Source organism: Mastomys coucha, unplaced genomic scaffold, assembly GCF_008632895.1.
Source record: "Mastomys coucha isolate ucsf_1 unplaced genomic scaffold, UCSF_Mcou_1 pScaffold8, whole genome shotgun sequence".
Classification (NCBI taxonomy): Eukaryota; Metazoa; Chordata; class Mammalia; order Rodentia; family Muridae; genus Mastomys; species Mastomys coucha.
The window spans coordinates 59,314,509-59,333,965 of NW_022196914.1; the positions used below are offsets into that span (position 1 = coordinate 59,314,509).

Genomic DNA, 19,457 nt, shown 5'->3' on the forward strand with positions numbered 1-19,457 from the left:
GAGGGAAAGCACTACTGTCTGGGCAAGGTCTGAAGGTATAGAAAGATGCTAAGTTTGAGAAAGAATCAGCCAAGCACAGTCTGGCCTTGGAAGACCCTGGACACCTCTCTGGTCCCTCATCTGCTTCTCCAGAAAAGAGGTGCCTCCCCCTTGGTGAAAACCCCAGATATGCTACTTGATTTAGCCGATGCCAGTAGGCAGGACTCAGTGATAAATTCAAAGACCTTTAAGGAACTGTCCAGGCCTGGCACAGGGCAGCTGAGGGAGCTCATCCACCCATCATGGATTTCTAAGCCTCCCACAGCCCAGTACTTATCGCTCAGATCAGTTTTTTGTCTGTCACCTTTATCCTAGGGGTCACACTAACACTCCCACACCACATGCTGTGGGTAGCCCCACCTCAGCTAGGGGAGGTGTTCTGGTGTGGGCTGAAGACCACAGTAGAATGCCAAACCACACAAGCTGCATCTAGCCAGAAAATCAATCTCTCTCTCCTCTCTCTCTCTCTCTCTCTCTCTCTCTCTCTCTCTCTCTCTCTCTCTCTCTCTCTCTCTCTCTCTCTCTCTCTCTCTCTCTCTCTCTCTCTCTCTCTCTCTCTCTCTCTCTCTCTCTCTGACACACACAGAAAGAGAGAGAGTGCACATTGCATTGCGTGTATTCCTAATTAGGGAAAGCTTCATCCTTCCTCTATTCTCCTCCTCCACATTGCTCCTCCCAGGGGACTGGGCTGGTAGCAGCATGCTTGATACTCCAGGAATGCCAGGTATGCAAGATCAATCCCAGGAGGGCTTCTAGGCAACCATGCATGGTTCCCGAGTCAGCCTACAGCTCACCTCTTCCTGCCCACCGCCTCCACAGTGTGCTTCATGACTTCACCCTGCTCACTGCCGCTGTATGGGAGGCCCAGAATCAGGGTGTAGCTAGCAAAACCCAGCCCAGCTCCTTGGGAAAACTCATCTACCTGATTCACCAGGGGCTGGCAGGGACAGGCCGGAAGAAACTTCGCCTGGGACCTTTCCATGCTGAGTCCCACTTGAGCAACCTCAAGCTGGTTTCATTTTAATCCAGTGGTGCCCTCCATCTCAGCCTTGACAAGCCCACTGGACCAGCTCTTGGCCTCATAAGAGACACAGAAAGACGAAACCCCATCTTCCATAGTAGAGGAGCCCAGGATGTTCTACCTAGGCTGGATCAAGGAGATAGCGGGACGCCCGCAACAACGATGGGTGCCACTCTGACCCCACAGACCTCCCCTCAAGGTTCCTCAGTACCAGCTGGAAATGTAAGCAGGACTCCGGAAGTGAGGGAAGGCAGGAGGAGATTCTCCAGATGTTTGTTGTCTCTGCTCTTTCTAAGAAGCTCCGTCTCCAGCCTTTCTCCACTGATGAACATGGCTTGCACTCACTGGATGGAGGGATTGTACATATTTAGCAGCTGTTCTAGGTGGCTCTTGCCCTCCTGGAAGCTGGGGACACAATGTGCAGGCTGTTTCTGCTTTAGTCCTGAGAGAGCTCTGTCTCCTGTTCTCCCTTTCTGAGGTCTACCCAAAATGACAGTCCCCTCAGAAGAGACAGGCCCCCAGGGCCTGAGCCCCCTGTGTAACACCCACACAGCTAGGTCACACCTACAGGGGGACATCAAGGGGCCACCATAGCACTTCCTGCCCCTCTCACCACCCCAAACGCTGAGATAGAGATTAAGCATGCACTTGTCTGGCTATGAATCTCACCCTCCGAGCTCCTGCTTCCCCTGGCTTCTCCCTTTCTTCCTCACTCAGTTGTTGAAATACCAAAAAGAATTCCTACCTAGAATTTATTTTAACTTTAGCAGACTTGGTTGCCTGGGGTCCACTTTAGCAGTCCCAGGGAAAGTCAAGGACTTCACAAGAGGTTTCTACAGATACAGCATGGTGGCACTTTCCACCATGAGAGGGTCACCCCACCTGAATTTTCAGACCTTGTAATTTTTTTTATAATGTGACCACCCAGCATCATAAACCCCGAGTATGGAGTAAGATCTGTATGTTAGTCAGTTTTCATTATATAACAAAATGCCAGAGGCAGACTACCTTAAAGGAAATGAAGTGTATTTCGTTCACAGTCTGGGAGACTAAGCATAGCACAAGCTCTAGTGAGGGCTGTTGCTGATTTCATCACAACAGGGGTTGCCTATGTTTTTCTCTGTGTGTCTGGGTCTGATCTGTGTCCCTCTTAAAGAGCCACTAAAATCCAGTCATAGGGGTCTACCTTCATGGCCTGCTCCTCCACACATTTTGAAGTTAGAATAAGTTTTTACTCTGAAATAAATATATAAATTGCACACACATATATAATTATGATGGTTCCCCTCAGAAGAGAGAGGCCCCCCAGGGCCTGAGCCCACTGTGCAACACCCACACAACTAGGTCACACCCACAGGGGGACATCAAGAGGCCACCATAGCGCTTCCCATCCCTCTCACCACCCCAAATAATTAATTAATTTGTTTATTGATTTGTTTATTTATTTATTGGTGGGTTTGCACATATTCTTTCCTGCTATGAGTGGAAGTCCCTTAGCAGCTGGCTTTCTACCCCTACCATGCAGATCAGGGGGTTGAATTCAGGTCCTAACCCAGCGGCAAGCCCCCTTTACCCACTGATCCATCTTGCCAGCCCCAGTCTCTACCTCCTAATGCCATTAACCCATGACTTACTGAAGTAAACTCTTGCCAGAGTTTGGAAGGCAAACCAAAGAACAGAGTGAGCTTGTGTGGCTAGCAATGCTTAGTGTTCAAAATCAAGTATACATAGAAAAGTACTTATCCCTTTTGACAGACTCATTCTAGCTCTAAAATGGCCCTAGTACACCCCAGTTCTCCAGTTCTGTGACCTACAGCATGCAGCCTCTCTTGGGCTCTTTGGCAGATGTCCCATGCCACTGGCACCTCCAACATCCTGGAATCTCTACCTGCACCCAGGCTGCACCACACAGCTTCACACTATGGCCTCCTGGGGCCTCTTTGCAGGTATTTGTACCCCACCACACATTGCCTGGCTTAGTTGCACTCTGAAACTGTGGAGCAAGACTACCTGAGCCCCTCAAGCCTGTATCTTCCACACCTCCAGAAAAGCAGCACATGGACCATGGTGTCAAGTTCTGCCACCAGCTTGGGGTGGAGCCTTGAAGGTGCGACTTCGCCCTCAGGACACTTTCCGTTCTCCGAGGGCAGTCCAGGAGACTCTTCTATGATGGTGCTGATTTCTCAGTTACAGCTGCTTCTTCCTCACCATCCTGCTTTGCAATGTCCAGGCAAATCAATCCATCATCTTTAAATTCATCTTTATTCAAGTTCTTAGGACAGCAGCAAAATGAAGCCGTATTCTTGGCCAAAATGTTAAGAACCACCCCTGTTCAGGTTCCTTGTAGCAGCAACCTCACTTCTCAATATCAATTACCGTTGTGTTTTCTTCTCCTGTGGTAAAATATTCTCACAAAAGTGATTTAGGGAGAAAAGGTGTACTTGACTTACAGGTCTGCTCACCACAGCAGGAGGCAGCTACTGCTGGTCATAGCCAGAAGCACAGAGCCGTGCATGTCTGTGCTCAGCTCACTTTCCTTTTCATTCCAGTCACAGCCCAGCCCAGGAACTGATACTATCCAGATTTAGGGTGAGTTTTCTAACCTCGACTGACCCAGTTGAGACAATCCCTCACAGACATGCCCACAGGCCAAGCTAAGCTAGAAAATCCTCTATTGAGACTCCCTTCCCAGGTGACTCCAGATCCTGCCAAGTTGACAACTGAAATCAGCCATCACAGGACTCAACATCGTTAGTCATTAGGGAAATGCAAATCAAACCTACAGTGAAATACTACTGTATGTCATGTGTTACTACTGTAATGCTTTGAATCTGCATGTTCAGACGCTGAAGGTCCTGGTCCCCAGTTGGTTTTTGATCTATCAATAAAGATGTCAGCAGCCAACAGCTGGGCACAGGGCAGGACACTGAGAGTTTTGAGCATAAAATTCAGGGAATATTGGGAGACTCGGGAAGAAGAAGGGGCTGTAGTAGAGGCAGCAGATAAAGCCAACCAGACGTGTGAGTTTGGGGAGAAGTGGCCACTGGACCTGGGGTGACAGGGGAAGGTTTAGGAGTGCCCAGCCTTTGAGGTAGCCAAGGTATTTTAAAATTAACTGGTGTGTGTGTGTGTGTGTGTGTGTGTGTGTGTGTGTGTGTGTGTGTGTCCCAGCCAGCTCCTGGGCAAGTATGTGGGGACAACCAGCCAGGAGCACAAAGCGGTGCAGACAAAACTCACCACAACACTCATGTTGGAAAAAGTTGCAGTCTATTTAAAAAAAGAAGAAGAAAAGAAAAATAAGTGTTGGTGAGGATATAGAAAACCTCGAATTCTCATACCTTACTCTTAGTAGGGTAAAGTGGTATGTCAGTGGATAAATGGGTAAATATACTGTGGTATATCCATACAGTGAAATATTTCTTGACCATAAAAAAGGAATGAAGTTGTGATATATGCTACTACATGGATGACCCTTGAACTGTAGAAAACAAAAGACATCCAGCATAAAAGGTTGTATTGTATGATCCCACTTATATGAAATATCCAAAGCTGGTAAATCCAGAGTGGCAGAAAGCAGATAGGGAGTTGTGAGGAGCTGGGAGTGAGGTTATGGAAGGGGAAAATAGGGAATGATTGCTTCGTGAGCATGGGCCTTTGTTGCAGGGAAGGATGTAGTGATTGGAGTGTGGGACTAAATGCTAATGAGTTTTCACTTTAAAATGGCTCACTTAGGCTGGGCATGTGGTTCATTGCTAAAGCACTTGCATACCATACACCAGGCACAGGGTTTAATCCATAGCACCAGAAATAAATCATCACCATCACCACCACCACCACCACCACCATCACCATCACCATACTCATCATCATCATCATCATCATCATCATCATCATCATCATCACAAGATGGTTTATTTTGCACTACAAAATAAAAATTAAAGCCCTGAGTATGCTCTAAGAGGTACCCACTGAGACTCTGACACAGATGTGTCCTTCACCTACCCTGACAAACAAAGATGTATCCTTCTGATGAATGAAAAACAGAAATAAAACAGGGAGAACGTGGCTATTCCTAAGTATGGAGGATACAAAGGCTTATTGTGGATAAAAGGAAGAACACAAAGGCAGGGACACTGGGGAAAGTCCAGATAAAGATGAGGCTGAGCTATGGAGTCTGGAGTTGAGGAAATAAGAGCCAGGAGGGTAAAGGGTAGACCAAAGGGTACATAACCAAAATGGTAGGATTATGTAGGGAAGGGCCTCTGGCGAGCACCCAGCCCCTGGACAGGAAAATTCAGGGTAGAGGGTGGGATATGCCAGCCATCACTGTAATTGGTAGGGACTGGGATGCTGGGAGAACCTGGCAGCCAGGTCCACTTTAATACGTTAAATAGGCACCTTAGCCACTTGTCCATGTATTTATGACATGGTGCAGCTCAACTCTCCCTCCTGCCATCCAAGTTCTGCAGCAGCATGCTCACACAAGGCCAGGCCTCTGTTGGGAAGCCATAGCCTCTGGCTTCACTCCTCCAGCTACTGAAGACCACAGAGCTGATGGATTAGAAGAGACCTCCATGACCACAAGGTCAGCCTTACTCCTGACCATCCCTAACCGTTTGCTCAGTTTTACAACCACATAAAAGCAAAGCCCTCAGTCACAAAATCCAACTCTGGGCCATTAAACAGGCGCTGGGTTATAATTGGAAGACTTGTAACTGGAGTGATTCTGCCTAGAAGCCTCAGCTTGGCCATTCTAAACAAATCACTACAGAAGGAAGGCATGACAATGTATGCTTTGTTCTAATTTTAAAATGTGAATAATTAACTTTACAAGAGGAAAAAAACACAGACTTTTAAGAGCAGTTCAGTGCAATAAATGTCCAATTTAAAAACAGATTACAACTTCTGGCCCAAAAAGCCACCCTGATTTATCACACTGGAAATTCACAGGTGACCAGTCGGTAAGGCAGACAAACTGCCCAGGCCCATACCCCTGCCCTTGGTCCTCAGACGCTGGACTGCTAGATCACACCAAGGCTTGCAGAGTTTGTAGTTTATAGAGAAGGCACACACACACACACACACACACAGAGAGAGAGAGAGAGAGAGAGAGAGAGAGAGAGAGAGAGAGAGAGAGAGAGAGAGAGAGAGAGAGAGGCAGAGCGAACAGGAGGCATGATGGCCTATAATCCCAGAACTCTGAAGGCTGAGGCATGAGGAGCACAAGTTCAAAAGTTCAAAGCTAGCCTGGGCAATATAGCAAAATCCTGTCTCAAAAATAAGGCAGAACAGAGCCTCCAAGGAAATCACATGCTGGTTTATTCAGAGGCTTCAGTGTGCTCTGAGGCCTTGAGGCTACTAAAGCAGGGAGAAGGTATGGGAAGTGGGAAAAGGGGAGAGGGAAGGGATGAGGAGGAGGTGTAAACACACACACACACACACACACACACACAGAGAGAGAGAGAGAGAGAGAGAGAGAGAGAGAGAGAGAGAGAGATTCTTCATTAGAAGTCCTATGACCTTGAAGGCATCCACAGTTTCTCAGAGCCTCTGATTCCTTATCCACCAGTACAGACAAGGCCACCAGCTCCTAACATTGTAGGTCTCAACAGGCAAATTCTGGTGGTGCCTGGCAAGATCATGCTATACCTCCCCTGTGGTCTGAAACACAGACAGTAGGCAGTAGGGTCTAACCTGAAACACTGCCCACTTCCTTCTGATGCTATAGCAGAAAAATGGGAATGCAGAAAATGTTATTGTATTTTTTATTAAAAAAAACAAATTAAATAAAATAGCAATCCATGATATATATAAAACTGTGCTTGAGTCCATGGCTCATGGTGGGGATGTCTCAGAAGGTGCAGCCAAGGGTGTGGCTGGGGCAGTTTCTTTTTCTTCATATCTAGGAGGCAAGTCCAGTGGAAGGTGTCCAGTGTGTGAACTCTCGGAGGATGAACCCGGCCCAGAAATGGTGTATATGAGCTCCCGTTCTCTCTCAGAGGCTGCTCCCTGGTTGTCAGGAGTTGGGGTCCTGCTAGAAAGAGAGAACAAGATCATGAGGGGATCTGATGAAAACGTGCCAGCCCCTAAGTGCTGGGCTTTTCTGAGTGTCATGCTCCCGGGACCCTCCGCCCAGGCTAGGAGCTGTCTCCTGTATTTTACTTTGTTGTCACTGCTATGTAGTAGTCCTGGCTGGCCTAGAACTCACAGACATATGCTCACCTCTGCCTCCCAAGTGCTGGGATTAAAGGCATGTGCCTCCACACCTGCCTGCTCCATTTTATAGATCTGTTTTCTTTCCTTACCCCGTATGTTTTCTTTTCAAAAAACTGTGTGGGATGTGGGTGGGGCGTGGGGTATATTGTGGTGCATGCATGGAGGTTAGAGGACAGCTTTCAAGAGCTGGTTCTTCTACCACGTGGATCTCCAGGATTGACAGCACTTGGGCCCACTGAGCATCTTGCCAGTCCCGCTGAAACCTTAAGACAGCCTGATTCTTGCTGTCGATGCCTTAGTCAATCAATGAAAAGGCTCTAAGTAGAAAGGTTCACACATCATACATGCCAGCACTGGGGCACACACAGTCACTGTCTTCTAAGGGGCTATGATAAGGTGTATGAACACATGCAAATAGAGAATTAAACCCTAAACAAAAGCTTGATGGGAACACTGGTCACCGGAGAGGCTCCCACGGTGGGGACTAAAGTTTCAATTTCATTCTGTTGCTGTCTCAGTGGACAATCTTAGACACACAATTCACCCCTCCTGAGCCTCTATTACTTTATAATATTCTGATGACGGCAGCACCTCCCTCCTAGGGTGACCATGAAAAATCAGAAAACAATGCAAGCAAAGCCAGACCCAGAGGTGCACAACATTACAGCAGATGCAACAGGGACCTATTTGAAGCCTCTAGACATTGGTTTTAGGTGTGGGGAAGTTTAATCATTGGCGGAAAAGAAATACAGCATTCAGTATTAGATGTCTGTCTCCAATTGTCTAGGCTGTCCCAAGTTGCAGCAACATGGGCATTTAACCCCCTGGTCCCCAGCTCTCTATGTGACACGAGCTTGCTCTGTCCTCTGCCCACCTCCTTCACCCTCTAATTAGAGGACCTCTCCCCCTACTTTTGTGGCAAACAGGGAACTTCATGGACTTCTAGTACCTTGAGGAAGGGCTCATGGCCCCTTCGCCAGGCTGAACACCTACTCTATTGAATGCTAAGGTTCTCTTCCATCCCCAGGAGAACTCTTGAGTGATGGTGGTTGTGGGCACCAAGTCCCTAGGGTCTAACTCTAAGATAGCCAGGGCTACACAGAGAAGCCTTATCTCTGTGTAGTTATCTGCATCTATTTCTCTTCAATGTTCTTCAAAGCTCTGAGGCCCAGAGGCAGCTAAACAAGGAAGAAGGGGTCCAAGGCTTCCTCCATTAGAATACTGAAATCCTTCTGAACATGTTGAAGATCCTCTGGGGCCTTGAACCTCTCTACCATTGGAAGCATTGAAGCTCATAGAGCAGAGGCCTGCAGCCCTCATTGCAGCTCCCAGTGGACAGTGGACAGATGGGTAGCTACAGGAGTAATAAAGATGCTCGGAGGTTTCCTAGCAATCGCTCACAGCCCAGCCTTCCAGCTGCCCACGGTTTCCTGGCTGGGTGTGAGCATTGAGGCGGGATCTCTGACATGCCACCACATACACCCAAACCTTAAAAGCAACACTGGCCCGGATTCAGGCCTAGGCCTGGAATGACTACACATGCCCGCTGGTGACAGTCAAAGGGAAGTCTTACCTGTAGTTAAAAAGGCTGGAATAGGAAGGTGGGTTTTCAGTCCTGTGGAGGCTGTTAGCCCCAGGAGATGGTGCCGCTGCTGAAGAGTCAGGAAAGTAAGGTGGTGGAGGGGGCGGGAATATTATCACTGAGTCACCTGGGGAAACACAACCACAAATTAGAAAACAAAATCAAACACATTTAATGACATCCATCTTGCCTCCCCCATAGGAGGTAGAAACACCCTTGAGTGCACTGGGATGTAGAAGTAGGCCCGTGGCAGCTCCATGTCAAGTAAAACAGGCTGCAGTTGGTAGGGGATGCTGTCTAACAGGTATTTCTGTTTGGGATGACGGGTAGGTTCTGGAAGCCAATGGTGATGATAGCGTTACAATATTTTGACTATATTTAATAGTGTCATATTGTAATTTTTTGTTGTTTTGGTTTGTTTTTGTTTTCCCAGACAGGGTTTCTCTGTGCAGCCTGGGCTCTCTTAGATGTCGCTCTAAGACCAGGCTGGTCTCAAACTCTGAGATCCACCTGCCTCTGCATCCTGAGTACTGTGATTAAAGGTATGCACCACCAACTGTCACACTGTATAAAAAGACAGTTAAAATAAGCCAGACAATGGTGGTGGCACACGCCTTTAATCCCAGCACTTGGGAGGCAGAGGCAGGTGGTAGAGCTCTGAATTCGAGACCAGCCTGGTCTACAGAGTGAGTTCCAGAACAGCCAGGGATACACAGAGAAACCCTGTCTCAGAAAACAAAACAAAACAAAAACAAAAACAAAAAACAAAAAAAAACAAAAACAACAGTTAAAATAGGGCTGGGTGAGGATGGCACAGTCAATAAAGAACTAGCCTCAGAAGCAGGAGGGCCTCAGTTCAAACCAATCCCTGCACCGAAGCAAGACCCTGGGCAGATGGTGTGTGCCTGTAATTCCAGCTCTGGGGCTGTAGAGGATTTGGTTTGTGACTAGGCGGCCTAGTCAAATCAGCAAATCTTTGGCCACAGCTGGAATCCTCGTCTCAAAAAATAAAGTGCATTGTGACTGAGAAAGATATCCAGCATCAACTTCTGGCGCACATGTGCAGGTGCATGTAGACTCACAGAACACAAAAATACATGCAAGTTAAAAACAGAAGAGTACGTTTTGTGTTGTTTTTTCTGAAACAGGGTCTCACTATGTAGCCCTGGCTGCCCTAGAGCTTGCTGTGTAGACCAGGCTCACCTCAAACTCAGGGATCCACCTCCCTCTGCCTCTTGAGTGCTAGGATTAAAAATCTGTGGGATTAGAAAATGCCATTCCTGGTCCTAAACTAGTAAATTTTGTGGTTCAAATGGGTCACCACATGTTTAAACAAGATCTATAATTCAAAGCACTGAGCTCTCTAGAGGCAATATAGGCTCGGTGTCTAACAAACACGTCTCAACTAAAGCGTCTGGGAGAGTCAACAGCACACTCCGGGAGATTCCCAAGGGCTGTCTTCTGCTGAGAAAGCTCTTCTTGCTCCCTTGAGAGTCTTAATTCATCAAAAGTCAGCTGCTGGGTAAAGTGCAGAGTCGTTCAAATACAGTACATGTGGCCATATGCCATGAGGTGCCCCTCCTTCACCCCAGCTGCACGGGTTCTGTCAAACTAAAAGAAAGTTTGGGTTTGTATCTGCTCACTGAACAGAGCCCCTGTATTCAAAGGAAGAGGGATGAGGGACCAGAAACAAGTTCCAATTTGTCTCTGAATTCCAATCCCTTAGAATTCCAGCTCACGGCACCATGACTGCCACCCAGGATGCTCTAGACAGGGAGCAGCACTTCTGACATAGGACTGGGGAAGGAAGGACTAGGATAGGCTGGCCCCACCAGGTGACAATGGTAGGAAGATGTAGAAGAGAGAACCCTACTTCCTTGTAGGGAGGAGACCCGTTCACATCAGTGGCAGGGCTTTTAAAAACCATTTGCCGGGGACCAAGCCAGCGTGGCCCCGCGCAAACTCAGAATTCTCTGGCCTTAGCTTCTACAGCTGTCAGCTGCAGCTGAATGGCACCTGCCAGGAAGAACAAAAAGGACAGGAAGTGGCCACTTGTGTCCAGTGTTTAAGCACCACCCCACAGAGCAAACTGTCCAGCCTCCAACACCCGGTGAAGGTACCTTCATCTCTATCACCAGCTAAGGGCATTTATTTGCCCAATGTAGAAATACTTCCAACTGGTGCTTTCTGTGCCTGGCCTCAGCCATCCCCAGAGGCCACAGAGATGCCCAGAAAGTGAATGAATCTATGAAATCCTGCTCTCCTGCAAGGAGATGGCAGGTGGACCCTAACCTATTTATCACTGATTGAAACCTGCCACACTGGAGAGGTTCTCTTTGAATTCATCTAGTTATTAGGCTGCAGCGATGGCTCAATCAATTAGAAGCACAAACTACTCTTTCTGAGGCACCAAGGTCCATTCTCAGCACCAGCATCAGGCAGCTCACAACTGCTTATAACTCCAGTTCTAGGGGATTCAACACCTTCCTTTGGCCTCAGGAACCCCTACTCATATACAAACACATACACACTTACTTAAAAATAAAATACATCTTAGCTGGGAATAGTAGCACATGCCTTTAATCCCAGCACTCAGGAGGCAGAGGCAGGTGGATCTCTGTGAATTTGAGGTCAACCTGGTCTACAGAGTGAGTTCCCAGACACTCAGAGCTGCAGAGTGAGACTGGTTTTCAAACAAACAAACAAAACCAATAAATGAACAAATAAATCTTATTTTAAAAAAAAGAAGACAATCTTAAGTAGGTCTAGGAATTGGATTTGAATATTCACGTTAACTATACTATAGCCTAAAGGGCCTGTTAAGCCCACAGGGCATCTTGTAACGTGCTTTCACTGAAAACAGGCCTCTTGGTGTAGCACTGAACATGTCTACAATGGGACAGTGTGCAAACCTGTAGACCCTCTTCCACAGCCTCAAGGAGAGCAGAGAGCTGGAGAAGCCAGGGATTCCCAGGTGTGATGGGCACCAGAGGGAACGTAAAAAGTGAATTTTAAATTTTCAACTTGAGCCAGGCAGTTGTGGCGCACGCCTTTAATCCCAGCACTTGGGAGGCAGAGGCAGGTGGATTTCTGAGGTTCGAGGCCAGCCTGGTCTACAGAGTGAGTTCCAGGACAGCCAGGGCTACACAGAGAAACCCTGTCTCAAAAACCAAAAAAACAAAAACAAAAACAAAATTTGCACCTTGGATGTCATGCTAGGACAAGGGTACCTGTTCAGGAGCAGCACCTTGGCTCTGCTCCCAGCTTGCACCAGATTCCAGCCACCTGCTGATGGGGAAGTCCCCTTTCTGGTAAACCCTAAGAACACAGCTCAAAATACTCCCAGCTCAGTGGAGGAGCACATATCCCTGAAGCATTCATTTACCTCCTAGTTAAACATACATACCAAATAACATGCATAACACTGGGGGAATCTCTCCTTGTATCTCCCGGAGTGCCTTCTAAGAACACCATCTATGAGTCCTGGGGAGGGCCCTCCCCACAAGCTAAACTGTATGAGGCTGTTCATCTGGCTAGCTGCTCCCTGCCTCTTGTCCATTTGTAACCTTGGGCCTCTGTTTCTTCCCGTCTCACATGGAGATTAAGGTAAGTTGGCCTTGATGGGTCATGTTAAGCATGACTGAATCTCAGACAGTAAGATCTTGAACACTAGAGTGGTGTTTGGCACAGGATTAGATCCTCTGGGGGTGCTAGGTAGTTTGAGACTTGCGTTGTCACCATAAACACGTATAGACACAAATAAGTGAACCAGAGCATTTGTTCTCGTTTAGGATAGTGCATTCTACAAACTCATCTGCTCTTCTCCTCCAAGCCTGCTACCTCAGGAGTCCAGAGGCTTGGTGAGTTCATTCCCTCCATCCATCACCAGTGAAGGGGCCAGAGGATGTCCCAAACATGAGATGTGTCTCACTATTTGTCTCTTCTTGGTACCTCCATGCTTTCAAGCTCAGGCGGCCTCGTTACCCAACCCTTCTGCATCTGAAGGCAGTGAGAGGAACTGCAACAGTGTCCCTTAACTGAAACTGCTGCTCTATCCTAGCATGAGAAGAATTGGGGAAATGGGAGTCACTCGGTTGGTCCTTAAGATAACAGGAGGCTCCAAGGCTGCCTTCGCCTCCAGTCAGGGTGACTCCATTCACTTCCTTAATCCTTCTGCTAAATGATAGTGTTGCTGGGGAGAGAAGAATTCTCCCAGGGCATACCACAGGGATGGCAGTGTGTGTGCATGTGTGTGTGTGTGTGTCTGTGTGTGTGTGTGTCTGTGTGTCTGTGTGTGTCTGTGTGTGTAGTGGTGGTGGTAGGGTATGTGTGTGCTCAAGTGTGTGCACATGTATGAGACAGAGAGGAATTGAGAAAAGGAAACTATATCAGACCTAGGGAAGCCTGGTTAAGTCTTGAAGCAACATCCACTGTGACTTGAGAAAGTGCACAAATGACGGACACTTACCTACAGTGATATGGACAGGCTCCGTACTGTGGGTGTGTCCACCTTCCATTTCAGAGGTGTCACGGCTTGAACTCAAGTTGTTTTTCTTCTTAACATGGGCCACCACAAAGAAACACAATCCCACAAGCACAATCAAGGGCCCCATGATCTGTAGTGAAAGGAAGCCACAGATCTGGGGTTCTCCTTCTCCAGTATTTGTCTCGTTCAGTGGTTCCTGTGCCCAGTCTGAGCCACATCCTGGCACCCAAATGCCCAGTATGCTAATGAGCATGCCACTGGTCAGAAACAAGAACCCAAAGATGAGACACTGGGCAAACTGGCGGCTCTCTCCACAGAAGAAGGATTGGTCAGGGTCCTGAAGGCCTTGCCGCTGTCGCTCTCGCAGATGCAGGCGAGCCCGGGACCTGGCCAGAATCACAGCCCCCAACCCCATCACTGCACACGAAGGCCCAGCGATCTTTAGCACCATGCTGCAGTGTGAGAGAGGCTTATATTGGCATGCCTGGTACCCAAAGATGGAGAGCAGGACCCCTACACACAACAGAACTGCACCGAAGACAAAGAGGAAGAAAATGAGCTTGCTGACGTGACGGTCCCTCTGGTCTCTGTCTGGCTCAGCAGTTCCTACAGAAGACATGGCCAGAAAAGAAAAGGCCTCCTCGTTGTTCCCTGACGTGAAGGGGAAATGTGTTTCCTTCCCTCCGGCAGTTGCACGCTCTGCAAGCAATAATAAATGCAAAATTACCACGAGCACAGATATGTCTGACTAGCTCTTGATCTCTTGCTGCCCATTGCAGAAATTACAGAGGGGTGACCTGTCAGGAGGCAGAACTTCATGCCATTGGTCTACTGTAGAACAATGATTTGGCCTATGAGTCAGGTGAACTGGCATTCAAAGACTCCCAAATGTGTAATTTCATGAATATATCAAAAAAGAGGAAATTCAATTACCATGCTTCTGAGATAAGAAAATCTTTTTAAAAATAAATAAAATGACTGGCTGTGTGGGTGTGGTTTTTCCTGTCCTGAGTCCTACAAACTCATTTCTCCAAGCAAAAAAAAAAGATGTTAGATAAGGGAACAGCAACAGGGATAGCTCTTAGCGTTTTGGTAAATTTTTGTCCAATAACTAACTTTCCACTTCCTGCTTAAGACTCCAGCAACTTTTCATTTCCCACTCTATTGTAAGGCTACCTCAACACACGACCCAATGTCTGCAGTTTCGATAAAAACAAAAAGGTGGTTCGGAAAGACAGTGGGTTTGTGGACTTCTATGTTAATTCTGTCAAAATGTGATCCTTGAGTTTTCAAGAAGCAAACTCTGAGGCTGCTGGGACACCCTGCCCCCACTGGCAGCTCAGTTTCAGGACACTGGCATGACCTGAGAGGATCTGGCTCAACAGGTGAAGTCCAGCCCCATCGCCAAGGTAGACAGTGCCCTCAGGTAAGTGGACAGGCGGCAGGTGGCCATCAGTCACCCTCCTCCACAGTGCCTCCTACTTCCACAGAGGCTTAGACGTAGTGAACAGCAAGTAGCTACAAAGCACAGAAGGCTAGCAAAACTTGCTGGAAAACCAGAAGTGGAACCAAGTGGAAAAGCACCTTCCGCAAGGCCACACAAGGTCATGGTGGCACACACCTTTAATGGGAGACAGAGGTGGGAAGATCTCTTAGTTCGAGGCCAGCCTGATCTACTGAGTGAGTTCCAGGACAGCCAGAGCTACATAATAGAGAGAGAGAGACCCTGATTCAAAATAAGACAAAACCAAAATAGTACTATATCCTAACCTTAGCAAGCAGTGGTTAAAGAGCATGCTGGTCCACACAGTGCTGATCTTTGAAACACTGATCTTGTCTCAGTCTGGTGTATGGGGACCTTACTGTAGCACTCACGAAGACAATCCAAAGTCAGGAAGGATATATATAGTCAAACACAGAAAACTTTCAAACATACTCTGCCATTCACATTCATGATCCTATGAAGGAGTTCACGGCTCCAAGGCCAAGATCATCTTGCCAGGCTCATGTGTAAGGAAGGTGAGTTTGGGTGGTGGAAGGAGACAGGTGATGCTGACGCCCTGGGAAGTGCTTTTCCCATGAGAGTGTGATAGAATCAGAAGGAAGTGGAGAAATAAAAAGGAAGCAGAGGAGTGAAGGACGTGTTTCTCTCAAACTTGCAAAAGCCACACATTCCATGGAGATGGTAAGATGGAAGACTTAAAGCATCCTGCTAATTTAAAACATACCTTCCCCTGAATCACATAACCCCAAGGCTGTTTTTCCAGGGAAGGACCGCCGGAGTCCTGTAAGGAACTCACTATTTTCTTGGCGTCTTCAACTTTGTAGACAGTCGCGGGGCTTTTAAGGCAAATTTCCAAACACCAACAATACAAACAGAGGAAGCACCAAACTAGACTTGTACTTTCTTTCACTCCAGGACACCTACTAGGACATAATGTTTGTCAGAGACCCACTTAGGTGCGCTCAAAACACGGACACCCAGGGTCATCCGAATAGATGGAAATTTACATAGGAAACTGAACCTTTTCTACTTTAAACTCAGTTTCCTCACAGAGCCAAATCTGCCCTACTAAACACTCCTTTGCGTATTCCAAAAGCCAGACCCAAATCAACGGCACATCTCTGTGTCCAAAGCTCGGGAAGGTTGGCAAAGCCAGGCCGGGAAAGGAGAATGTCTTTGCGGGGACTCAGGAGCAGCTGCGGTTCCCGGGGAACAGCTTACCTGCGCTGCTGGTCCTGGGACTCTCCGCCACACCCCTGGCTCCACGCACACCCTCTGCGCGTCCGGGCGCGGAGGGCGGGCCTCCTCCGTGTGCAGAGAGCCAGGCAGTGCCCGGCTCGCGGGTGAGGCGGCCGGGCGGGGCAGGGCAGGGCTGGCCGGTGGGATCTGGCCGTCGCCGGGTGCTGCCCTCCTGGGGCACCGGCGCGCTGCTCTAGAGCTCGGAACTGGGGTCAGCTTCGCAACCCTGGGACCGTAAGACTTGGTGGTACAAGCGAGGGATCGACGGGGCGTGGAGGCAGATGGGCACGCTCCACTAAGTTGTGGGTGCCAGCGAGTCCAGATTGTCCCCCCCACCCCCCCGGCAGCCGGGGCTGCGTGCAGTGGCGACACGGAGGCGGGCAGCTGAGAAAGGAGCTGGTCCCTTAGCAGCCTAGGTGCAGGACTCCGGGAGGGGGGAGGGGGCCGGCTGCGGGATAGCTGAGCCCCAGGCAGAGCAACAGCGAAAGCCAGGCCTCAATCCACGATTGAGCAGGGGTCCCCGCCGTTCTGCTGCCACTGCCAGTCCGAGGACAAGTGGCCCTTCTACTGCTCTGAGATCTTGACGGGGACCTAGAGCCTCGCAGGTAGTTTTCTACAAGAGGATATGGGGATCCTCAGGGACCCCTGGAGATTGAGACCGGGAACTTGTATGCTAGCATTCAAATTGAGAGCCTAGCTCTTAGACTGAAGCTTATCCTCTGCAAGCCCTGTGGTGGGTCACCCCTGTCCCTTCCTAGTAATATATATATATATATGCACATGCATGCAGCAACCCTTTGCCATAAAACACCCTTCCTGGTGCTCCGGAGATTAAACTGTTAACTCTCCCTGCCCTTGAACGGAGTGTCTGATGGGTTTGCTAATCCCCATGCTATTTGTAACCTGCCCCGTGACACTTGACAACTATCCAACTGTGCTAGTTTCCACACCAGAGGTCAGGCCTCTCTGAGAGGTGAGTCAAGTGTGCTCTGGGCCCAAACACAGAGGCACCCCGAGCTCTGGGGACTTTCCCACCCTTGCCTTTTCTCCCTAGCTTCCTGTCTCCTTGAAAGCCCACCCATTCTTGTTAGCTTCTTGATGGATGAGTTAGACTTGATAAGAAGAGGCAGAGAAAGGGGTCATGGTGGGATCAAAAAAGGGTTGGGGGGGCTGGTGAAGTGAGAAGGGTGAGATGGGGCTCACCGGGGAAGCACACAGCCATGGGAATGTGGTGGGTACACTGGTCTAGTGGGCCAGATGTGGGCGTTCTCACAGCCAGAGTGCTCTGAGCACAGAGTCCCTAACAAGGTAGACTAATGGCTAATATCAGTATCCAGCACCCAGCTGGCTCTGCCGGGAGTTCCTGCCTTCATCTGCAGCCCATAGTCCCCTACTGTGTGTCTTCAGCTCTCTGCGAAGGTTGAGGTCATAAGTGGATGGGGCCCTAGCAAACCAGTTCATTCAGTGAAGGAGCTGAAAGTCCAGAGGTGAAGTGACCACTGTACCTGCTTATATGGGGCCAACAGCCTGATGTTCTGAAAGCAATGCTCTCTGAGTTTGCCTGTTACCCAGAGAAAACACATGCTGTGGATTTGGAAAATGTTTTTATTACATGGTCTTGTGATTCCAGGGAGGGACCTGTACAGATCCATAAAGGAACTATACCCAAGGACATTGCAGCCATCCATGTCTTGGGTGGGGATATTTTGGTCAAAGTGTCAAGATATACCAATCATGCTCTGGAAGGGCACCCAGGTATGTCCAGTTAATGGGCGGAGGACTAACAGTGGCTATTGCACAACAACGGCGAGCGATCCCTGAGCTTTCTAAGAACTCAGGCCCTCACATAGGATTAGCCCCCTCTGACCCAGGCCTGCTAACATCTCGGCACTCTATAAGTTTCATGTCCATTGCCCATCATTCTTCCCTTCCCTTTTATTTGAAAGTCAGTCTCTGGCTGAGTCCTGTGTGGGCCTGTTGATACAGCTGCCCCTCTGGTGCCACATGACTGCGGGCTCACCACCCATGACAGACTTGAATGTCCTGGCACCAAGGACAATCAGATTAGCTTCCCCTTGGGATAGCCACTGTTTGTGTCTTTTGGAGCCAGCTTGACTATATCAAAGCCTTGGAAACTGATCATCTGTCAAGTATGACTTCAAGGTGCTGTCTTCAAATCAGGCCTGGTCTTGGGAAAGAGGCAGCGAGAGGCTACATGATCCAAGGCTAGGACTCTTCCTCAGCCTTTAGGTGGTGAGAAAACATACATTCAGACGGAACTTAGAAAAACAGCATCCAACCAAGATTTTAAAACGGTATGAAGCCAGGCACGATAGTGAAGGCCTATAATCCTAGCACTTGGGAAGCTGAAGATCATGAGTTCAAGGATAGCCTTGGCTATGTAACAAGTTCCAGATTAAACTGGTCTACATACTGAGACTCTATCTTGTAAAACAAAATGATACCAAACAAAATTTGGATACACCCCAGATCCATCCAGTCCCTGAATACAGAAGAGTAAAACAGAGGTGAGCATTCATGTATTCTCCTCGCAAATATTTACTTAGCGTTTATAAAATTCAATGGGGAGACAAAGATTAAGAAAGCTAAGGAGAAGAACTCAGGGAAGAGGGGGGCTGGGGTGCTTTTCTTAGTGATGTGAGTGCTGGAGCTGTCTACACAGGTGACAACATGACACAAACTTGATGGGAATGAGGAAGCCACCACTATCAATTATTGTATAGTAAACAGCCCCTGAACAAAGGTTGTTGGGTTACTTCGTCTCACAGTTCCTGAGGGTCATAAAGAAGGTCAGGTTCTGGGAGTGGCTAAGCTGGGTGGTTCTGGACTAGGGTCTCTCCCAAGGCTGCAGTCACACTGCAGGGGGTAGGGGGTGCAGAGTGGCAGGTATGGGACTGTGTGGCTGGGGCTGGGGCAGCTGCTGCAAAGTGGCTCACATCACTGTCTACAAGAGTCATTCATTTCAGAGAAATGAAAGAATGCCGTCACAAAGGAGCAGCTGGCTTTCTCTGCAGAGAAGCTGAAGATGGGGGTCTTTCCTGGAGTGGCCTCTGAGATTCCACCATCTTTCTTTGCTTCGTTCAAGTTCTCAGGATTGAGCCACTAAACCAAGGGGAGGAGAATTCGGTTTCACATCAAGGGATCTGTGGACAAGCTTTATAACGTAAGAAAAGAAGGAAAGAATACTTTAGGCTGAGACAACAGCAGCAGTGTGAGAGCTAAAGAAATGGCTTAGCACTCTTCTGAAGGAGACAAAGTAAAGGTTCAGTTCCCAGCACTCACACTGGGTGGCCCATGACGACTTGTAACTCCAATTCCAGGGGACCTGACAACCTCTTCTGGGCTCTGC

The 19,457-nt window shown here is 48.4% G+C and overlaps 1 protein-coding gene across 2 annotated transcripts; it reads right to left on the bottom strand.

The window, feature by feature from the left end:
• Positions 1-6,817: 6,817 nt before the first annotated feature.
• Positions 6,818-16,100, bottom strand: Tmem171 (transmembrane protein 171). Of its 2 annotated transcripts, none has more exons than XM_031360277.1 (4): positions 16,070-16,100; positions 13,327-14,043; positions 8,850-8,985; positions 6,818-7,094 (listed from the first exon to the last, which is right to left on the bottom strand). In XM_031360277.1, the coding sequence occupies exons 2-4, from the start codon at positions 13,961-13,963 to the stop codon at positions 6,896-6,898; spliced, it is 972 nt and encodes a 323-aa protein (XP_031216137.1). In that variant the 5' UTR covers positions 13,964-14,043; positions 16,070-16,100; the 3' UTR covers positions 6,818-6,895. The 2 variants fall into 2 exon arrangements, with proteins under 2 accessions (XP_031216137.1, XP_031216138.1); XM_031360278.1 differs by having other exon boundaries at positions 6,818-7,091; positions 16,070-16,096.
• Positions 16,101-19,457: the final 3,357 nt, after the last annotated feature.

What these genes read in the sequence shown, in the direction of transcription:
- Tmem171 (XM_031360277.1), bottom strand. Translation starts at nt 13,963, where the DNA reads ATGTCTTCTGTAGGAACTGCTGAGCCAGACAGAGACCAGAGGGACCGT. An exon ending in GCCTGTCCATATCACTGTAG is followed by an intron (nt 8,986 to 13,326) that starts GTAAGTGTCCGT and finishes GTGTTTCCCCAG; the next exon opens with GTGACTCAGTGATAATATTC. An exon ending in TCCAGCCTTTTTAACTACAG is followed by an intron (nt 7,095 to 8,849) that starts GTAAGACTTCCC and finishes CTCTCTTTCTAG; the next exon opens with CAGGACCCCAACTCCTGACA.